This window comes from Emys orbicularis, chromosome 6 (genome assembly GCF_028017835.1).
Source record: "Emys orbicularis isolate rEmyOrb1 chromosome 6, rEmyOrb1.hap1, whole genome shotgun sequence".
Classification (NCBI taxonomy): domain Eukaryota; kingdom Metazoa; phylum Chordata; order Testudines; family Emydidae; genus Emys; species Emys orbicularis.
In genome coordinates, this window is record NC_088688.1 from 129,679,459 (window position 1) to 129,698,616 (window position 19,158).

At 41.4% G+C, this 19,158-nt stretch overlaps 1 protein-coding gene across 1 annotated transcript in view; it reads left to right on the plus strand.

The window, feature by feature from the left end:
- HOOK3 (hook microtubule tethering protein 3) overlaps positions 1-19,158 on the plus strand; it is a 118,416-nt gene that overhangs the window by 8,682 nt on the left and 90,576 nt on the right. Inside the window, exon 2 of the mRNA XM_065406217.1 lies at positions 11,246-11,331. Within this exon, the coding sequence (XP_065262289.1) occupies positions 11,246-11,331 (86 nt within the window). The remainder of the gene's footprint in view (positions 1-11,245; positions 11,332-19,158) is intronic.

Below are 19,158 nucleotides of genomic sequence, written 5' to 3' on the forward strand. Positions count from 1 at the left end.
ACACCAAAAATATCTGGACCCTTTGTTATTCTGTGTAATGAAGCTAACTTCATAAGTTCTTCATGACATGCATGTTAAAATTACTATCAGTTGTCCATATGTATATCATAGCTGACTTACATTTGACACAGCTGTACTGTCGTCTAATGCCAAAGAAGAAACAATCAGGCATGATTTTCTTTAACTTTCCTTCTGCGTGTTCATGGATATGTGAAACTCTTCACGAAACTGTACATAGCGATACTGTTTTGAATTTTTTTTGCCATTTTGTCATCACCAAACGCCTTTCCCATTTGCACTGCACATTCTTTCACTCTTTCACTCTCACGCAGTGGCTTTTTAGCCCATGCCATCTCAAGAGTGGCAAGATATGATGCAGTAAGACCCAAAGTTTGTACTGGGGTAACTCTAGCAAAACAACTCTGCTGCTTTAAAACTTTGCCTTTTAGATAAGCCACAGTGGCTTATCCCTGCATGTATTTCATTATTTGCTTTGTGATTGGTGCTGTGGTGATTTTTCATAGAATCATAGAATAGAATATCAGGGTTGGAAGGGACCTCAGGAGGTCATCTAGTCCAACCCCCTGCTCAAAGCAAGTGATATTCATTTGTCATTGTCATGACTTGCAAACATATGGGGCATTGGGGCTTACCTCCATTTTAAGTACAAAGACATTCACGCTCCCACTGTGCATGGGCGACTTAGTGTTCTCTGTCTTTCTTTTACTCATAATAAACTGTAAAGGCAGAAGAATCAGCCACTGGTTTCTCAGTGAGCCATTTCCTACCTCACTCATAGCACAGCAGATAGAGTCCTGATGTTTCAGGGTATTGAATTTCCTTGTGTTCAGCATACATGCAACCCAAAGAAGTGCACAACCATTCTCTATAGCAATCAGTCTTCCATATTGAAACAAGCACTTGATACTCACGGTATGTTTATCACAGCTCCCCCCCCCCCCCCCCCCAAAAAAAAGGTTGAGAAATAAGAAATGTCATTGCAGAATAAATAATCTCTTAACTGTTAGTGAGCCAAATAAAATGACTTGGTGGTCCAGATGCGACCATTGGGCTGCAGGTGACCCATCCTTGCTTTAGGTGTCTAAGTTTGGTATCCGGTACTTCCTTTGCTTGACCATCTTTTCGAGGAGCAAAGTAAAATGGTAAAAGATACTGACATCGGGGTCTGCCCTGTTTCTAGACATGCCGTTTGTGCTCCATATGATGCATCGTATATTGGTGAGAACTGTGGCATCTGGCATCACTCTTGGCCAGTAGGTATTCTTGGCTTTAGTCATCCAGCCTCTTTGCTAAGGGCTCAAGACAAGGTGGAAGCTCTTACCTTTGAGGATTGTTCAGTAGCAAAACCAATGATATGCTGGAGAAGATAAAATTAGCTCTGCTGCTTGATCATTCAGGTTGACCCAGCCTAGTTTAAAAGAAGCAGGATTTCTTCTCCTATCTTCTAGGTTCCAGAGGCAATGCATGTGCATGTCAGCAACAAAAGAAATAAGATAAGGGGGGATGTTAAATGCAGAGATCTAGTTCTTACGATGAACATTCATCTTTGGCACTCTTCGAGCCTCAGATTTTATGGGTCTCCTGACAGCCTAGTCCAAGACTCTATTTTTGTTACCCTGCACTTCTGCCCTTCCCTTTGGTGGTTATTTGGCTCATTTCTTTGTTGTGGAATTATTCTAGATTATTGGGTGATGGAGGTAATCCCGCTTTGTATATGTGATCTAATTTTTCTCCGTGTTGCTTCCCAACCCCGCTTCCTCATTTCTTTTCAGGGATCTCTAGCCCAATGTACTGCTCAGAGCAGAAGTGGATTTCTTATTGAGAATATGGGAGCCTGAAGAGAAATGTCAAAACAGTACAGAAGGAAAGACTTTTCTGTGAGGTAGTTCCTGCAACTCAGAAGGGGAGAGGCAATTCTTGATTTAGTCCTAAGTGGAGCACAGACTCTGGTCCGAGAGGTGAATATAGTTGAACTGCTTGGTGATAGCAACCATAATATAATCAAACTTAGCATCCTTGGTGTGGGGAGAAATACCAGAGAAGCCCACCACAGTAGCATTTAACTTCAGAAAGGTGCTGTCAAGACTAAATCCCCACTCTGACACTTCGAGTACAGAAGGTAGGGGCCTTCAAGGATTCTAAAAATTAATACTTGCCATTCTAGGTTTGTATTAAACTCCCAAGGTTACAGCTTTTCTCTGACCTTGGCTTGGTAAACGCTGCCACCACCCAAATGCAAAAAAAAAAAAAAAAAAACCCTCGGACCCAAGAAGGAACACTTGGGAATTCCTCCCTGTGGGGTACCCTCAAGCCCTTTCACCCAAATATGAAATTGTAGAACTACTAAGTGTGGTATGTAACCTGTCATTTAAATCAGCTTCTGTACCAGAACACTGGAGGATAGCTAATGTGACACCAATTTTTTTTAAAAGGCTCCAGAGACAATCCTGGCAGTTGCAGGCTAATAAGCCTAACTTCGGTACCAGGCAAATTGGTTTAAATTATAGTAAAGAACAGAATGATCAGACACCTAGATGATCACGATTTATTAAGGAAGAGTTAACAGCAGTTTTGTAAAGGGAAATTATGCCCCCCATATCCATTCAAATTTTTTGAGGGGTTTAACAAACATGTGAACAAGGGTGATCTAGTGGATATCGTGTACTTGGACTTTCAGAAAGCCTTTGACAAGGTCCGTGGGGAGAGGTAAATAGCAGGGTCCCCTGGGGATCTGTACTGAGACCAGTGCTGTTCAAAATATTCATACATGATCTGGAAAAAGGGATAAACAGTGAGGATATAAAACTATTCAAGATATTTAAGTCCAAAGTAGACTGCCAAGAGTTACAAATGGATCTCACAAAACTGAGTGACTGGGCAACAAAATGGCAGATGAAATTCAATGTTGATTAATGCAAAGTAATGCACATTAGAAAACATAATTCCAATTATACGGACAAAATGATGGGATCTAAATTAGCTGTTATAACTCAAGAACGAGTTATTGTGAATGGTTCTCTGAAAACATCCACTCAACGTGCAGCAGCAGGTAAAAAAGCTTACAATGTTAGGAACCATTAGGAAAGAGATAGGTAGTAAATATAGTAATATACAGTAAATATAATAATGCCACTATATAAATCCACGGTACACCCACACCTTGAATACTATGTGCAGTTCTGAGGAGAGATTTAAAAGACTGGGACTGTTCATCTTGGAGAAGAGATGACTAAGGGGGGGATATGTTGGGGGTCTATAAAATCATGAATGGTGTGGAGAAAGTGAATAAAGGTTGTTTACTCCTTCCCGTAACACAAAAACCAGGGGCCACTCAATGAAATTAATAGGCAGCATGTTTAAAACAAACAAAAGGAAATACTTCTTCACACAATGTACAGTTCACCTGTGGAACTTGTTGCCAGGGGATGTTGTGAAATCCAAAAGTATAACTTGGTTCAAAAAACAATTAGATAAGTTCATGGAGGATAGGGCCAGCCATGGCTATTAGCCAAGATGGGCCACGATTGGGTCTCCCTAGCCTATGACTGCCAACAGCTGGGAGCAGATGATGGGATGGATCTCTTAATGATTGTCATTTCTGTTCATTCTCCCTGAAGCATCTGGCACTGGCTACTGTTGGAAGACAGGCTACATGGACCATTGGTCTGACCCAGTATAGCCATTCTTATGTTCTCATTTAAAAAAAACAAAATTCCAAAAATTGCCTTCATTTTATCATGGACTTGAGAAAGTTAAACGGTTACATTAGAGTTCAGATTTTACATGCTGATTTTACCTATTATCCCTGTCCTTCTGTTATTCCTACCTATATCCCTGTAAGACTGGTTTGGGGCTCTCAACATAGAAGATACATATTTTCATGTAGCTTTCAGACTGGCCTGAAAGTAATTATGCTTTTGTATAGAAACAGTTGTGACCAATAGCATTCTTGGATCTGGCTTCTATAGAGTGGTGTTCATTAAATATCTGGTTAGATCAGGGGTTCTCAAACTTCATTGCACCACCTGACAACAAAAATTACTACACCACCCCAGGAGCAGGGACAGAAGCCTGAGCCTGCCTGAGCCCCACCACCCCGGGTGGAGGGGGGGCAAAGCCAAAGCTCAAGGGCATCAGCCCCGGGGGTGTGTGTGCTGTAACCTGAGCCCCTCTGCCCAGGGCTGAAGTCCTCGGGCTTCAGTCCCGGGCGGTGGGCCTTGGGCTTCAGCCCTGGGCCCCAGCAAGTCTAAGCCAGCCCTGGCGACCCCATTTGGGGTCCCGACCCACAGTTTGAGAACCACTGGGTTAGATATTAGCGTACTTCAGGCATCAGTGTATACATGTGTGTCTATACCAGGAAAATTTGCTTGACCTTCATGGTGACTGGAAGATGTGGAAAAGTAGATTCCATATATCAGATGGACTTTTCAGTCTTTTGTCTGTTCTCCATGGCTGCATGTGCAAGACAAGACAGCAAAGTTCTACTTTAACAAGCAGGAAGGTGCTTGTCTCTGTGACTAGTATCTGGCTCATCGAATTTACATGATGTACCTCCAGCTGGTTGGCAAAGAAAATGTGTTGTCAGATAAGAAAAATCATAGAAGCGAAGACCAGAGGAAGTGGTCTCTGAAACAGTTGATGGTAGAGCTGTTGTTCAAGAGGTGGAGTTATCATTTCCTAGATCTTTGTGTCACAACTAGCAATAGAAACGGTCCACAGTTTTATTTCAGGATAGGAGTGGACAGAAACTCAATAAGATGTGGTCCTGTTGGATTGGAGCAGAGACTGTGCTTTCCCACTGATTCCATTGCTTCTACTGATCAGGAAAATAGAACAAGTCTAGGGTCAAGGATCATCCTGATCACTCCAGATTGGATCAGGCAGTACTGTTACATGGATATCCCAAGAACACATTTCCTTCTGCATCCAAACCCAGAGACACTTTACTTCATTGTTTGACTCATGGGACTTTGACTACTTCTGGTGAAGCATGAAGCAGCATCTTGTTGCAATTCAAGAAGCTGTTCACCCTGCAATGTAACTTCCCGAAATGGAAATGGACAAGGGTTTCAGTATAGGCATCTAATAACCTGACCCTATACCCTTGCACCCATGTCGTCGATTTTGGAGTATTTATTATACTTAAGTTTCTCATCCTGTCCTTGTCATTGATCAAAATACATCTGTCTGCTATTTTTGAATACTAGCTTCTAGTTGAAACTGAAAAGCCTTCTTAGTGTCATGGGGTTCTTTGAAGGATTGGTGGTTGTCCTTATACTGGGCAGATAACTTCACTGATGTGACATCTCAAATTCACCTTCTGAACCTTTGGAAGGGTGCTCTTTATTTCACCTATCACTAAAGGCAGCACTTTCATCACAGTTACATCTGCAAGAGAGGAATGAGTGCATTGCAGCCTTTAATGATTGATCCTTCCGTTACTGCATTCCCTAACGACAGAGCTGTCAGGCAAGCTCATCCATTTTTTTTTTTTCTTTAAAATAATGTTTGAGTTCTACCTGAACACAGGCATTAGTCTTCTAGGGTTTTTTTTTAACCAAACCCTACGTTCCGTGTCCTAGAAGTTAAGTGCATCAAGTTTTGTCCTGTGTAGAGAAGACAAAGGTATTTTGGAAATTGCCTAGATTTTTTTATAGCCTTAGTGGATCAGTATACAGGGAATGCTGAGTGACTGTCTAGATTATGCACTGGCATGTGTGCTTTATCTGTCATGTAAGCACTTGAGATCTTGGGACCCACATTGCAGGGTTACTCAGTTTTCCAGTGGGTTCTCTGTTGTGATGGAAACATTACAATCTACAGGGCTGCCTAGCTGGGGTTCTATTCAAAGGTTTACTGAACACTGCTCTCTTGGTTTATCATCTAGATCTGATATTTGCTTTGGAGAACTGTTCTATAATCCTTGTTTAATTAAAATGTCTCAGCTCACCTTTGTTGGGGTTGTCCTGTTAACTGGACTTCCATAACTGAGAGTATACAGAAGCAGGCTGCCTTGTAGAAGGAGAGAGATTACCTAGTAGTAACTAGTTCTTCAGGAATGTTTACTCCGTATTTTCAGATAGCCTGATCATCTCTTTTTGCCCAGAGTTGTCACTTTAAGGATCTTAAGGTTCAGCAGAAGAAACTCAGGTGGTTCACCGAAAACCTCTGATCTGAACATTTGGTGCCATGAGAGGGCACTTACATGGTCCTAATAGGCACTCCTTTTCTAGAAAGATCCTGAAGCTCGCTGGCACTTGGAGAAGGGGTTTGATGTGTGGCTGCATGTGAATATGCACAGGCAACACTCCACAAGAATTAATTGAAACTTTATGAAAAATAATAAATAGAGAATGGTCAAAAAACAAAAAGGAGTAGGCAAAGGCAAATAATATAATAGGGAAAAGTTTAGAATTGGAAAATTAGAACAGGCATTGGACATTTATAAGCTAATTATTAAAAAGGAGAAAAGTTGAACTAATAAGATGCATGCCTTGATCACTCTGCTTGCATGTTGTATCACTTTTCCTCAGCCTTTGGTTTTCTGTCTCTTTAAGGGCCTTGTCTGCACTAGAGAAATTTACTATTCTAAGAAACATTTGTGGTCTCCCAGCACACTTGTCAAGCATCTTACATACACATTCTCCATACAGTTAAATGTATTCCAAATATCATTTGGATTGGACTTGTGTTCTGCAGGTCTACATATTGGTTCAAGCTGCAGCAATTTAGTGGCAGTATGGAGCCAGTGTAGTAGTAAACTAATTCATATTGTCCTTCCACTCAAGTCCCACAGTGCTCCAGTCAGTACTGAGGTTGTTTGTCTGGTCTACTTTGTGCACCCTACTGCACAGGAGTCTGCTTGACTAGAAGCCATCTACCTGTATAATAGCACGACACAAACCATAGAGCTCAGTGCAGACAGCTTGCATTGCAAGCAACTTCTTTCACAATTGCAAGCTTCTTTGATTGTGAACATTGCAAGTATTACCAGGATGTCTTAAAGGAGAACCTTTATTGACTGTGTTGCTGCCTGGCTCAGATATTTGGGCCCAAATCATCTTATGGGATGAGAAAATCCAGAAGCAGCTGGCCAGTGGTGTTAAATGCTCTTACATACATAGAACCAGTCATCTGCATGCTTGGTATAACCTGGGCTTATAAGCCATGCTGGGATAAAATCAAAAACCTAAAGTACAGCCTAAAGTTAATGATGACATCAGAAGACTCAAGTCCTGGCATAGAATTTTTCATTTGTACAACAGTCTGGCGAGGAGCCGGAAGACTCACTCCTCTGCTCAGCCTGAGATGCTCCCAAACATAATGAAAAAATACTTTGTAGCATGATTATTCAGAGGAGACAAGAACACCATTACCAAATAGGAGGAACGGGGGTGAGGGAGCCTGACCAGGAGTTGCCCAGATCACAAGATCCATTTGTAGGATGGAGGCCCAGATCCTGAGATGACTGAGCTCCGCATGAGGAAGTGGAATCTGGAGATGAGCAAAGCTTTATCAGGTATGTAGCTTACTATTGTATAAAGTACTGATGGGGACTGATTTTTTTTCAGATTCTGGGGCTGAGAGAAATTTTTCTGGCTTCTTATGAATGCATCCTTAATATTTGTGAATGGGCAGATATAGTCTTATGTGAAGATGGAAGTGTCCACCTCTCCTTCTCCCTGCTCTGCCAGTCCCCACTCCCTCAACCACTCCCCCCTTCATCCTCTCTGCCGTAGTACAAGTAACAGCCCCACAGCAGTCCACTCAAAACAGTTATTCCCCCATAACTGGTCTTTCTTGGAGCCACCCTTCCATTCCTCTCACTTGTGGTACCCTTTTCAGCTTCATGACCTGCCAATTATGGTAAGAGAGGAAGTGCTTGACTTGGCACTTACGGCAGCTGGCTGTGCTATACCATGTAGCCACATACAAAAATGGGGATTTTTTTTTAAATGTCACATGAAACACCAATGGAAAAATAAAAACAGCTGGACCTGTAAGTTACTGTAATAAGTTAATTAGTGGACGCTTGCCAAAGCATTTACCTTACATTGTATTGACTGGCCCATATGGCATCCAGCCATTTCTATACAGCATGCACAACTTGGCTATCTGCAATCACATTAGCGTTTGTCTTTCTAATGAACTGTTTGTATGGCAACTTCTCCAAAGTTAATATAAAGATTTTTTTTTTTTTTTTAATGCATATCTCCAAGGTAGCTAACCAAGCCTCACCAGTCATGGAGCTTCTCATTGGATATCATCTGCAAAAAACCAAAAACCCTCATTTTCCAAGATCCTACTTTTCCGTAATAAGTAACTTTTTTATACCATTTTGGCATTATGCACTACATATCTCCCTTCCCCTGATCTAAAATAGTACCACATCCCTCCATAGTTTTAAGTGTTGTGTGAGAATTGGGCACGTATGTCCTTCACATTCTGTGTTGAATGACTCTGGATTAGTTATTGGAATTTAAAAAAGAGAAGAGGAAGTTTCTTTTGTCTCATTTGTTGACATTTCATGGGACGTGTGAGGGATTGCGGTGGGTGTTAATTCGATCATATCTTGTTTTCTCTGTCAGGGCTTGCTGTCCAGCTGTGCATATTGTCCAGACTCCATGTTGGTGGCACAGTTGGAAAGTTGAAAGGACCAATTCATCAAAGCGCAAAGGAATGTGAACAGAGAATTAGTATGAATTTACCACTTTGAGGAGTGAAAGACGAGGCAGCCCTGAACACACCCGGAAGGCAGGAACAGTTCCAGCAGGAGGACAGAACTCATGCAAAAATATAGACAGCATAATGCGCAGGGAGGCAGAGTTTCAGCAGCCATTATCTAATGACTATTAAAGACACACAAGAAACTGCCTGCTGCTCTGTCCCCACAACTAGAGTCTGCTTCTGCACTGCCATGTGCTGCCCGAGACCATGCCCTCCCGAAAGCAGAGAATACAACTTTTTGGATTGGGACCTACCTCTTTGGCTCTCTCCCAGCCATTCTCCAGACATTCAACCCCTATTTTTGACACAGGGAAAGAAGATTGTTTCTGCAGCTGGACTCCCTTATTAAAACACAGTTTTGTTTTTGGAGAAAAGGCATTGTTTTTTAATGTTGATGATACTTAATATAAGGTGATACTGTCTCCATTATAACAAATCAATAAAAAATGTACATAGCATAAATGTGCTAGGTTAACAACAGTGTTGTGCTATCTAGTCCTTCATTCTTCACTGTATAAAAAAAGGTATTTTCAAGTAGTCATAAAAAGAAACAAAGCATTAGTCCTTGGTGCCCTCTGTTTCAGATCTGTAGCGCATGCTCACCAGAAGTAGTGTTGTCATCCTTCAGCTACATCTACATGATTTTCTAGCTGTGAAAAAGTAGAGGGCAAGCTGTCTGAGCCACTCTAGTCTTTACTGACCACCTCTCCTTTGTTTTCGCTTATGTTATGTAAAATGCAACAAGCAGATATGATCATGGTAATATTAGTCATGGAACAGTCAACAGACAATCTACATCTTGCTTTCAGTATCCCAGAAGCACACTTCACCACCATCCTGCATTGGCTCAGTGTGTAGTGGAATCTTCTACCTTTGTTTATGTAGTTGGGGAAGTTTTAATGAGCCACGGCAGTACTGGGTAGACAGGATCACCTGGGAGCACAGTGGGGATGGAAACACCCATAACATTAATATTGTTCAGTGGGAATAGTTTTTCACTTTTCCTGTTTTTGAGAAGTCCAGAGTTTGGTGGTGGGCGTGTGTGGTTTGTTTCAAGTCCTGGCTTCACGCACTTTTCCAGGCTACTGTATGTCCATGCCCAGGGCTTCCCAGGGAGATACACTATGGACTGCATCGTCATGGAAACAGTTTCCTTCCTGTTATGTATTTCTCGGCTTGTTGTGCTCAGACACGGAATGGGCATGCAGATTCCATTAATGGCTCTGTCAGTTTGGGGAGCCCAGCCACTTAAATTATTTGGTCTCTGGCATGTTAGCAGTCTTGATTACTTGTCCCTGTGACACACACAGTATTTGTTACAGTGCAAACCCCCAGCACAACAGCATTCACAATGGACTTCCCAACTGGGTTTCCATCTGGACAGTAGAAAACTAGGTTAGTCAACTTCTGCAGTGTTATGGCTGCTCACTTTTCCATAGTGAAGGAGATCTCTCGTCGTCTGGTACTTCTGTGTCAGGGGCAAGCTCAGCACATAGTTCCAGGGAAGTCTCCTTTGATCCTGAAGTTCTTGCAATCTCTTACACAAATATTCAAGTGTATATTATTATACTGCACATTCAAAAATGAAACCCTACCCCAGTATGTGTCTCTAGGCACAGCATGTTGACCAAAATGACTGTTACCCATCCACCCTACCTCAGGGGTATATTTCTGTTATGGACTGGAAACCACCACTCACCCCCACATATGGCACTATGGAATCAGCCACATTCCATCCTTCAGTTCTAAGTCAGATACCAACATCTTGCATCTTAACCTCTATATTTATACCAGAGACTTTACTCTGTCTAGTTTTTTTTGCCACATCTATTGTAGTAATTGAACGCCTTACAACTAATAGCAAACTAACACTGTCCAATACAAACCAGCAAGTACTAGCATGATTTCACTCTCATCGCACACTAGGGAGGAGTTAATTGTTCAGAGCACACGCGTGTGTGTGTATATAATTATATAACCATGGGACGGTGGACGGTCTAGGTGATCAGCATTTTTAATAATCAGGGGTCTTATGTATGTGCCTAAATAGGGATTTAGGATGGTGCTTGAATGACTTAAAAGCACAAGTTCCACTAACTTTCAGTGGGATTTGTGTTCCTGAGTTATTAGATGCTTTTGAATATCCCTCCCTTAGGAATGTAACTCTGGTAACTCAGGTAACTCATGTTTTGAAAATCCTGGTCAGAGCTTGTAATAGAACTTTGGTTGCAACCATATCTGTGAAGCTGTGTCCATGGCTCTACAACAAGACAAACCTCAGTGTTGTGGTTCACTAAATGAAATCTAGCACTTGCAATATTTCTCCACTGATAGAATTAAACTTGTGCACCTTTGTGTTTTGTTTTGTTTTTCTCTCTGCCATTTGCTGCTGTTTGGTAGTAACAATACCGTTGTGTTACTTTTGAAAACTCTTTGATGTGTTAGTAAGAGATAGTTAAGGCAGGCTAATAAGAAAATGTCTTTTTTTCCCCTTCAGATCCAGACATTTAATGTTGAAGCACCATGCCAGACTGTGGAAGATTTAACGAATGGGGTTGTGATGGCCCAGGTGCTTCAAAAGATGTAAGAACAAATTGTTTAATGGTTTGTGGATTTTTTGCATGCAGAATAGATCATTTGTAAATGTGCCCAATTATCTAAATGTAAGTATGTTTTCATATTAAAAGTTGACCAGTATCCAGTAAGGACTCAGCCTGCTAAACTTAGTTTGTGTTTTCACCTAAAGCATAACTAACAGTTATTTGAAAATGGAGAAAAACATGTGAAAAGTACAGCTCATTTACGGCAAAAGAAGTACCTGGTCAAAGAGTTTGTGTACGAAGTTTCAACTTTATTGAGAAATAAGATGGTTAAACTTAAGAAAAATACTTTTTACACCTCTGTTAAAAAGTTTGGTTTCAATTTGAGTAATAATGCAAAATAGCTTATTAGTTGAGGACAATTTATGAAAAGTACTAAATACATACTATGTCATAAATTACAATATGTTGTAGTGATAAATCTTGAGGCTGCTATAACTGTCAAAAAGTTTTAATAACTCACCATATTGCCATCCTTTTTAGTAGTGTCAGTGGGGAGTTCCATATTGAACAGACATGGTAATTTATTATTATTTCATCTGCTGGAGTTAATCCCTTCAGGTCATGGTTGAGTCAAACCGGCAAGGCAGTGTAAGGAAACTTGATGCTCATGTAATACAAGGTTTGCGTTAAACAGAGAGGGTCTATTTCTAATACTGCCAATCTAGCACCATTCAAAGACATTCAATTCCTAAAAGATTAAGTGGGGGGAAAAAACCTCTCTGTACTTGGGATTGTCATGATTTTTTGTAATAGGCCTTTGATGGAGCCAGTTATGGATTAAGATACCGTATACACTGATTCAGAATGTATCACTGTAGTTTGTTGGTAAATGAGGTTTATTTTCAATGCTTATTGTCAAGTGTATCATACTTACCTATCGTTTATAGAGAGATTTCTGCTTCTGTTTTGAGACTAGGAATAAGCATCTGATATGGCAGGTGCTTGTCCCCCACTTTACAGCAGCCAAAGAGGGCCTTCCTCTCTGGCTTTTCCTTCCAGGGAGCCTGATACCCCGTGGGGTACATTTGGGGTGAAAAAATCTGGCCCGAAGATGAACCCTGGCGTGCAATGGGGTGAGCTGGTTGGCAACTTAGTCCCTGGGCCAGCAGGTCAACCCTATTCTCCCAAAAATGGGGGAGGTGGCTGCTGAGTCTGGCCCTACCCACCCCCTCTGGCCTTGGGAACTAGTAAATATGGACAATAGGCATGATTCAATATGACAATTCCTACATTCTTATAAAGAGTCAAGGGACCAATTTTATTCCTTAATATGGAGGAGGTACAGAACACAACCAAAATAATTGCTTGACAAAAACAAATAAACAAATCTAAAAGTAGTTTTCTGCACAAATCCGCCAAAAGGAAGATTAGGAAATCAAAAAGAATAAAAATAGGTGTTAGTTTTTCATCAGCAGTCCCTTGTTCCACAGAGGGAAGGAGTAGCAGTCTGCCTGCAGTACACAGGAGAAAGTGGAAGGAAACTCAGAATTTGCCTAATATTTTGAGGCAATGCTTAAAAAGTTTTGTAAGAGGACTTAATATGTGGGAAGATAAATTAGGAACTGAAGAGGATAATCCTGATTTTAAAATGCAGAAAATATTCCCCTCCTCCCTGGAACTTTTAAGAAGGTCCTATGCTGTATAGTTTCATTCTGCTCTGGAGGAATTTGTATAATATAATTTAGGAAATGCAAATAAGCCCAACGGAAAAGTAATGCAAAAAAGCAGATTTCATGGAGATTTTCCAGACATGGCTGTTTTACTGAAGTAACAAATAAACCCGCAAAGAACAACATCTTTGGCACATATCCCACAGATAAGTTGAAGTCCTCCTACACAGAGGCATCAGTTATGAAATCTACGCTACCCTGTACATGCTTTGTCAGAAAGGAATCCTGGTATGTTCAAACAATACGTCAACAGTCCTAGCTGCTCCTAAGTGTGATTAAAAACTCTCTAATATTCAAATGTTGTTGCTTAGGGGACATTAAAGAGGATACAAAAAAGAAAACATGTATAATATGCCCAATTTTAAACTAGCACCATCATTACTGTTCTATGTATCGTGAAAGATGAATAAGTCAGTGTTTTAGGCCTAAAAAACGGGAAAACCCCAACATAAATCAGGTACTGTAACAAAATTAATCTAAAAAGGGACTCTCACCATCTGAAGCAGGACAGAACATGACCGAATATACTGAGGGAAGGTGAGCACTTGGGATGAGAGATTTTGTTAGTAAATGTTGTAAGAAGTTGAGATTTTAGCTTAACCGTTCTTGAATCATGTTTCAGAACATTCATGAAAATGAGACCATATTGTTACATTATATAGTTTGAATATTTGTTAATCATAAAGTTATGCACATGAAAGATCATAGCGGTACATTGTATAGTTTGGGTAGTCATTAATCATGAAATGATGCATCTGCTTCATACTGTGTATGTCCCATAACTTCATCACTAATCAGCAGTTGATAGGATTATTTTCTGTATCTACCTGTTGGCCAACACATGTGGCTGATTGGTGTGTACAGTTCAAAATAGGGGTCTCTAGGAATTATGTCATAGAATCATAGAATATCAGGGTTTGGAAGGGACCTCAGGAGGTCATCTAGTCCAACCCCCTGCTCAAAGCAGGACTAATCCCTAGGCAGATTTTTGCCCCGATCCCTAAATGGCCCCCTCAAGGATCGAACTCACAACCCTGGGTTTAGCAGGCCAATGCTCAAACCATTGAGCTATCCTTCCCCCCCTTGTCTTGTATATACCAAAAATAAAACTCTTGGGTGACATGGGAAGGGAAAGCTCAGTAGTCTTATTGATCATATTTTTAACCTTTTGTTGGGCCTTGTATCTTGCACACTTCCAGGGGCAGTGTCCCAAGAAAATCAACCCTGACTTACTGTTTCCAGCTGCACAGGGGATATTTATTTATGGTGTGTGGTCATAATAGGTGAAATGTGTACAGTATAAAATTTGCGTTTCCATAGCAGCATTTGAAATGGAATGCTACCCCATCTAACAATGGTCTGTGATGGGATGTTAGATGGGGTGGGATCTGAGTTACTACAGAGAATTCTTTCCTGGGTGCTGGCTGGTGAGTCTTGCCCACATGCTCAGGGTTTAACTGATCGCCATATTTGGGGTCGGGAAGGAATTTTCCTCCAGGGCAGATTGGCAGAGGCCCTGGAGGTTTTTCGCCTTCCTCTGCAGCTTGGGGCATGGGTCACTTGCTGGAGGATTCTCTGCACCTTGAGGTCTTTAAACCAGTATTTGAGGACTTCAATAACTCAGGCATAGGTTAGGGATTTGTTACAGGAGTGGGTGGGTGAGATTCTGTGGCCTGCGTTGTGCAGGAGGTCAGACTAGATGATCATAATGGTCCTTTCTGACCTTAAAGTCTATGAGTCTATGATACTTTAGTGATTGCTTTTGTTATCACTTTCTCCCCCCTCGCTTCAGTGAATGCTAACTTCAATTCACTTTCCCCATGCAACCAGTGGTTTGTAATGAAGGTCAACTAAGCAATTTGTAAGTTCAGGTGATAACCCCGTCCAATAATTTGGGCCCATCTAAATAGACTTTGTGGCTTTCAAAGCTCCTGTTAATTGAACTTCATTGCACAGGCATGCTAGATGGCAAATTTCTAGTTACAGATATACATAGATAGGGTTCACAGTAATTTTGAATGTCTTACTGCTGAGAAATGCTTTGGAGCAAAAGAGTCATAATGACAGCTGATTTTGAATTTTTTCAGAGTAGTCATCAGGTATTATATCATTTAAAAAGAAAATTACAATTGCTTCTTCTTTTGTAGTGTGGACGCCTCGATGGATTCTTTTAGGTTCTCAGATATCTATGGCCATAAACACAGTAGCCAGTGATCACCTATGTCTCAGAAAGCTTGCCCATAAGTCTAACACATTATGAGTACCTCTAAGTACTCAGCTGGTAAGGTGATTGGGAACCATCAGGCAAAACCATTTTAGAAAATACAGAGGAAAAACATTAGCTCCCATCAGCTATTTAACAAATATATATATACACAATTTGAAACAGCCAGTAAAGTTTTACTTTTGCTCCTTCAATTCAAACAGGTACCACAGAAAGGACTCTTAGTCCAGAGGCAGGCGGGACTGTTCAAGCAAAGGAGGGGGAGTCCAGGGCTGACTTCTCCAGTCCACCATTCCTTCTAGATCAGCAGCATGACTCCCACTCCTGTCCCAAGACAACCAACTAATTGGGGAAAAACTGTCGCAGGAGTAGAAATGCATGACAGGAGACAGGTGGGTGCTAGAAGTTATTCAGAAGAGTTGTTGGGTAAAGTTAAAACAAAGATTTGAGCACTCCAGCAACATCCTTGAATTCAGTGAAGAGCAAATTCATTTCAGAAGCCAATAGATCACTTACTGCGAATAGGTGCTATAGAGCCAGTACCACAGACGTGCTGTCTGGTGCTTACTCTAGTTAACTTCAGTAATCCCCCAGAAGACTTGAAGGGTTGTGAGAGTTTGATGTGAAAATCTCTCAACAAGTGCACCTTATTAGAATGGAAAGCTGAAGTCAATCAGGTGACTTAGACTATTGCATCATATCAGTCCCTTTGAGAAAGGTAAACTGTATTATTCCTGCCTGAATTTCTTGAGAATTATATCCATTTCTAGATGGCATCAAGAGTTTCATCAAGAGAAATCAATCCATTTTGTAAAAGAGCATCAAGAAAGCAGACTGTCGCCAGAGAAGATTTCCACTTAGGGTGCTATTAGACTCCTGACAGGGTGTCAGTTTTCCATGAGTAACCGAAATACAGTCAGCAAGAACACAGCTAATTGGATCAGACAGAGTGTTGGATAGAAATCTGAAGATGTGGGCATGCTAGTTTCCTGCATCACTCTAGTGATCTGGGCCCGTCTCCATATGTGGATAAGGCTGGCACGTCTTGTCACTGAAGCTCATGATGTTGAAAGTTCTGAACACAATAGTATCTGTTTCCCTGACAGTTTATCAACCTCTGCTTTGATGGAAGGAACTCACCAAGTGTTCATCAGGGCAGATTACAGTAGAACTAGAGAGGCAAAACCAAGTCAGTATTTTCTGTATTGGGACAGTGCTGGCTATTCCTGCCACAGTAGGCTTTTACTGGAGGCTGCTCTAGCCAAACTCATGGTTGGCATTCCATGACCATCAGAGATTCTAGGGTACGTTTTGAATGGAGCGTTTACCAGCTGTGATGGGGCAAGGCCAGATGGCTACAGTAAAGTAGTGAGGAACAGGTATGTTAGCCCCAGGCTAAACAAATCCCTGGTACCATGGTAACCAAATGGCAGTTGCTCCAGGTTAATCAAGACACCTGGGGCCAATTAAGATCCTTCTAGAAGGCAGTGGAGATAGCTAGATTGAGTGGGACACCTGAAGCCAATCAAGGACTGTCTGGAACTAGTTAAAAGCCTCCCAGTTAGTCAGTGCGGTGTGGGTGTCAGGAGCTATAGGAGGGAGCTGTGCTGTTGGAGGAACAAAGTAGTACGAATCCATATCAGGTGCAAGGAAGGAGACTCTGAGGTAATTGTGAAGAAGATATAGAGTGGGGGCTGCTGTGGGGAAGTAGCCCAGGAAATTGTACATGTCCTATTTCCAAAAAGTCAGCTTCCATAGCTGCTAATTTTAGGGTCCCTGGGCTGGAGCCCGGAGTAGAGGGCGGGCCCGGGCTCCCCCTTCCCCTCCCTGATTAATCACTGATACTGGGAGACAACAGAGACTCTGCGAGGGAGGGTTGTTTCTCCTCACCTCCCTTGCTGGCTTATGATGAAAATGGCTCAGTAGACTGTGACCTTTGCCTCTAGAGAGGAGGGCTATGTGGAGGGTCACAGTGAGCCTCTGAGGTTAGCAAAATCTGTCAGGAAACGCAGGACCCACGGAGTCAAGGACAGAACTTTGTCACACAGCCTACAGTGATTGGAACCCTCACTGGGAGTGAAGTGTCATTCCTGGGCAAGTACAAATGGGAGCTGTGGAAGAAGACTCACTCATTTATGGATTCTCCCCCTAAAATGAAATATGATACATTTAAGACTAAAATGCAGATGCAGAGATGGGCAAATATCAGGTATGGGCATCCTGTGGTTTTTGTCCCCTCCCAAGAAGACAGTGAAGGCAGTTGTCTGTTTGGTAATCATACCACACTCATTGCTGTGGTATCTGAGGAAGCCATAGATGATAGCTACTCTTGACTATCAGAATATGGTCCTCCGGGCTGAGCAGAACTGAGGTTGACACCCAGATTTTGTACCTTTTCACTAGTGGCTGGCATACTTCTTTAATAATTTTCATGACTGTCATTCAGCAAGCTCCTCAAAATCATTTCCCCCTTCTCATGAGCATGGCCTCATTCTTGTTTGGCTTAAGTTTCAAACCAGCTATCAGCATAAGGATGGCACTGCAGCCTGAAATGATTGAAGATGTCCATTAAGTGGCTTTCCATAGCCATTAAATGACTGGGGTGGTAGGAGGAAAACCTTGTGGCAGAACACAGGAGAGTACTGTAGGGCTTCCTTGAAAGCAAGGCACAGGTGATCATTCACAGCCCTCTTGATAAGTCACTCATATGAACCAATGCAGCATGGTCAGTAAGTCTGCTGAAAGATACAACAAGATCAACTTGGACACCCGACTTTTGTTCATAGCCGAGATCAACCAATTCTAAATAAACGGATCCTCCCAAAAGATCTCAGCATAATTCTCAACTTAATAACCGATATACTTTTTCCATACATTTTCCACTTCAACACCATTGGATAGAACAAAGCAATAACAGTGCACAATGGCAGCACAACTTTTTAAGTCAGCAATCTAAGAATACTTTTTCTTCTTGAAACTGCCTGGATGTTTACCCATTTTGGAGACTCACTAGAGAAGTAGATCCTAATAGCCTTACTCATTCAAAAAGTGCCATCAGTTTTCTGACAACTGGTGGACAAATTTTGATTTTATTTGTCATAAAAAATATGGGGTCCCCTATAGCAAAGTGCTCCGTGATACTATGCTGGCGGGCATTGCTTTAATACTGATTAAGATGTGGAAGTGTCACCTACTAAATCACTAATTTTTTTAATTGTTATTCTCTTTGTCTCTTCTTCATTCTGTTTGGCTGTTTGCTTTCTGCTTCATTCTGAAGGATGGACTCTGTATCTCTCTGTGTGTGTGTGTGAGAGAGAGAGCGAGAGAACGTGAGCACAGAAGCTTTTCTCTCTTTTTTGGTGTCTAGAAGCTGGTTTTAAAAAAAAAAGCGTGATCTTGGATACTTTTTACTGGAACTGACCGTTACTTTTAGTTCCTGGCCTCTTTGTAGTTGGGAACATAACACTGTCAAAATTCTATGTTGGAGAATGGAAAATGTGATTTTGAATAAACAGTTACCAATAAGAAACATTCTCTCTTCTTAGCTAGTTTCTGAACCTTGGGGAGAAAGCCCTAGCAGTTGCTCTGGGAAGACGTCTGCCAGAGGGATAGAAAACAGAGGTGTATAGAAAATATAATGGCAGAAACAATAGTGTGCCCTCATCGAGTACTGTTTTCTATCTTGGTTGCCTCACCTCAGGAGCCAAAGTTGGAAAAAACTTGAAAGAAGGGTGACTGTAAAAAAATTAAAGGTTTGACGGGGCTTACAAGGAAAATACTTTTAAAATGCTGGGATTTTTTTAGGATAGAAGGGAAGACAATTAAGCAGTTGCTCAGAGGTAAATATAAACTATGCTCCTTTTCCACTTTTTTCACTGTATGAGAATGGGTTTATTTGGGTTTTTTTGGTTGA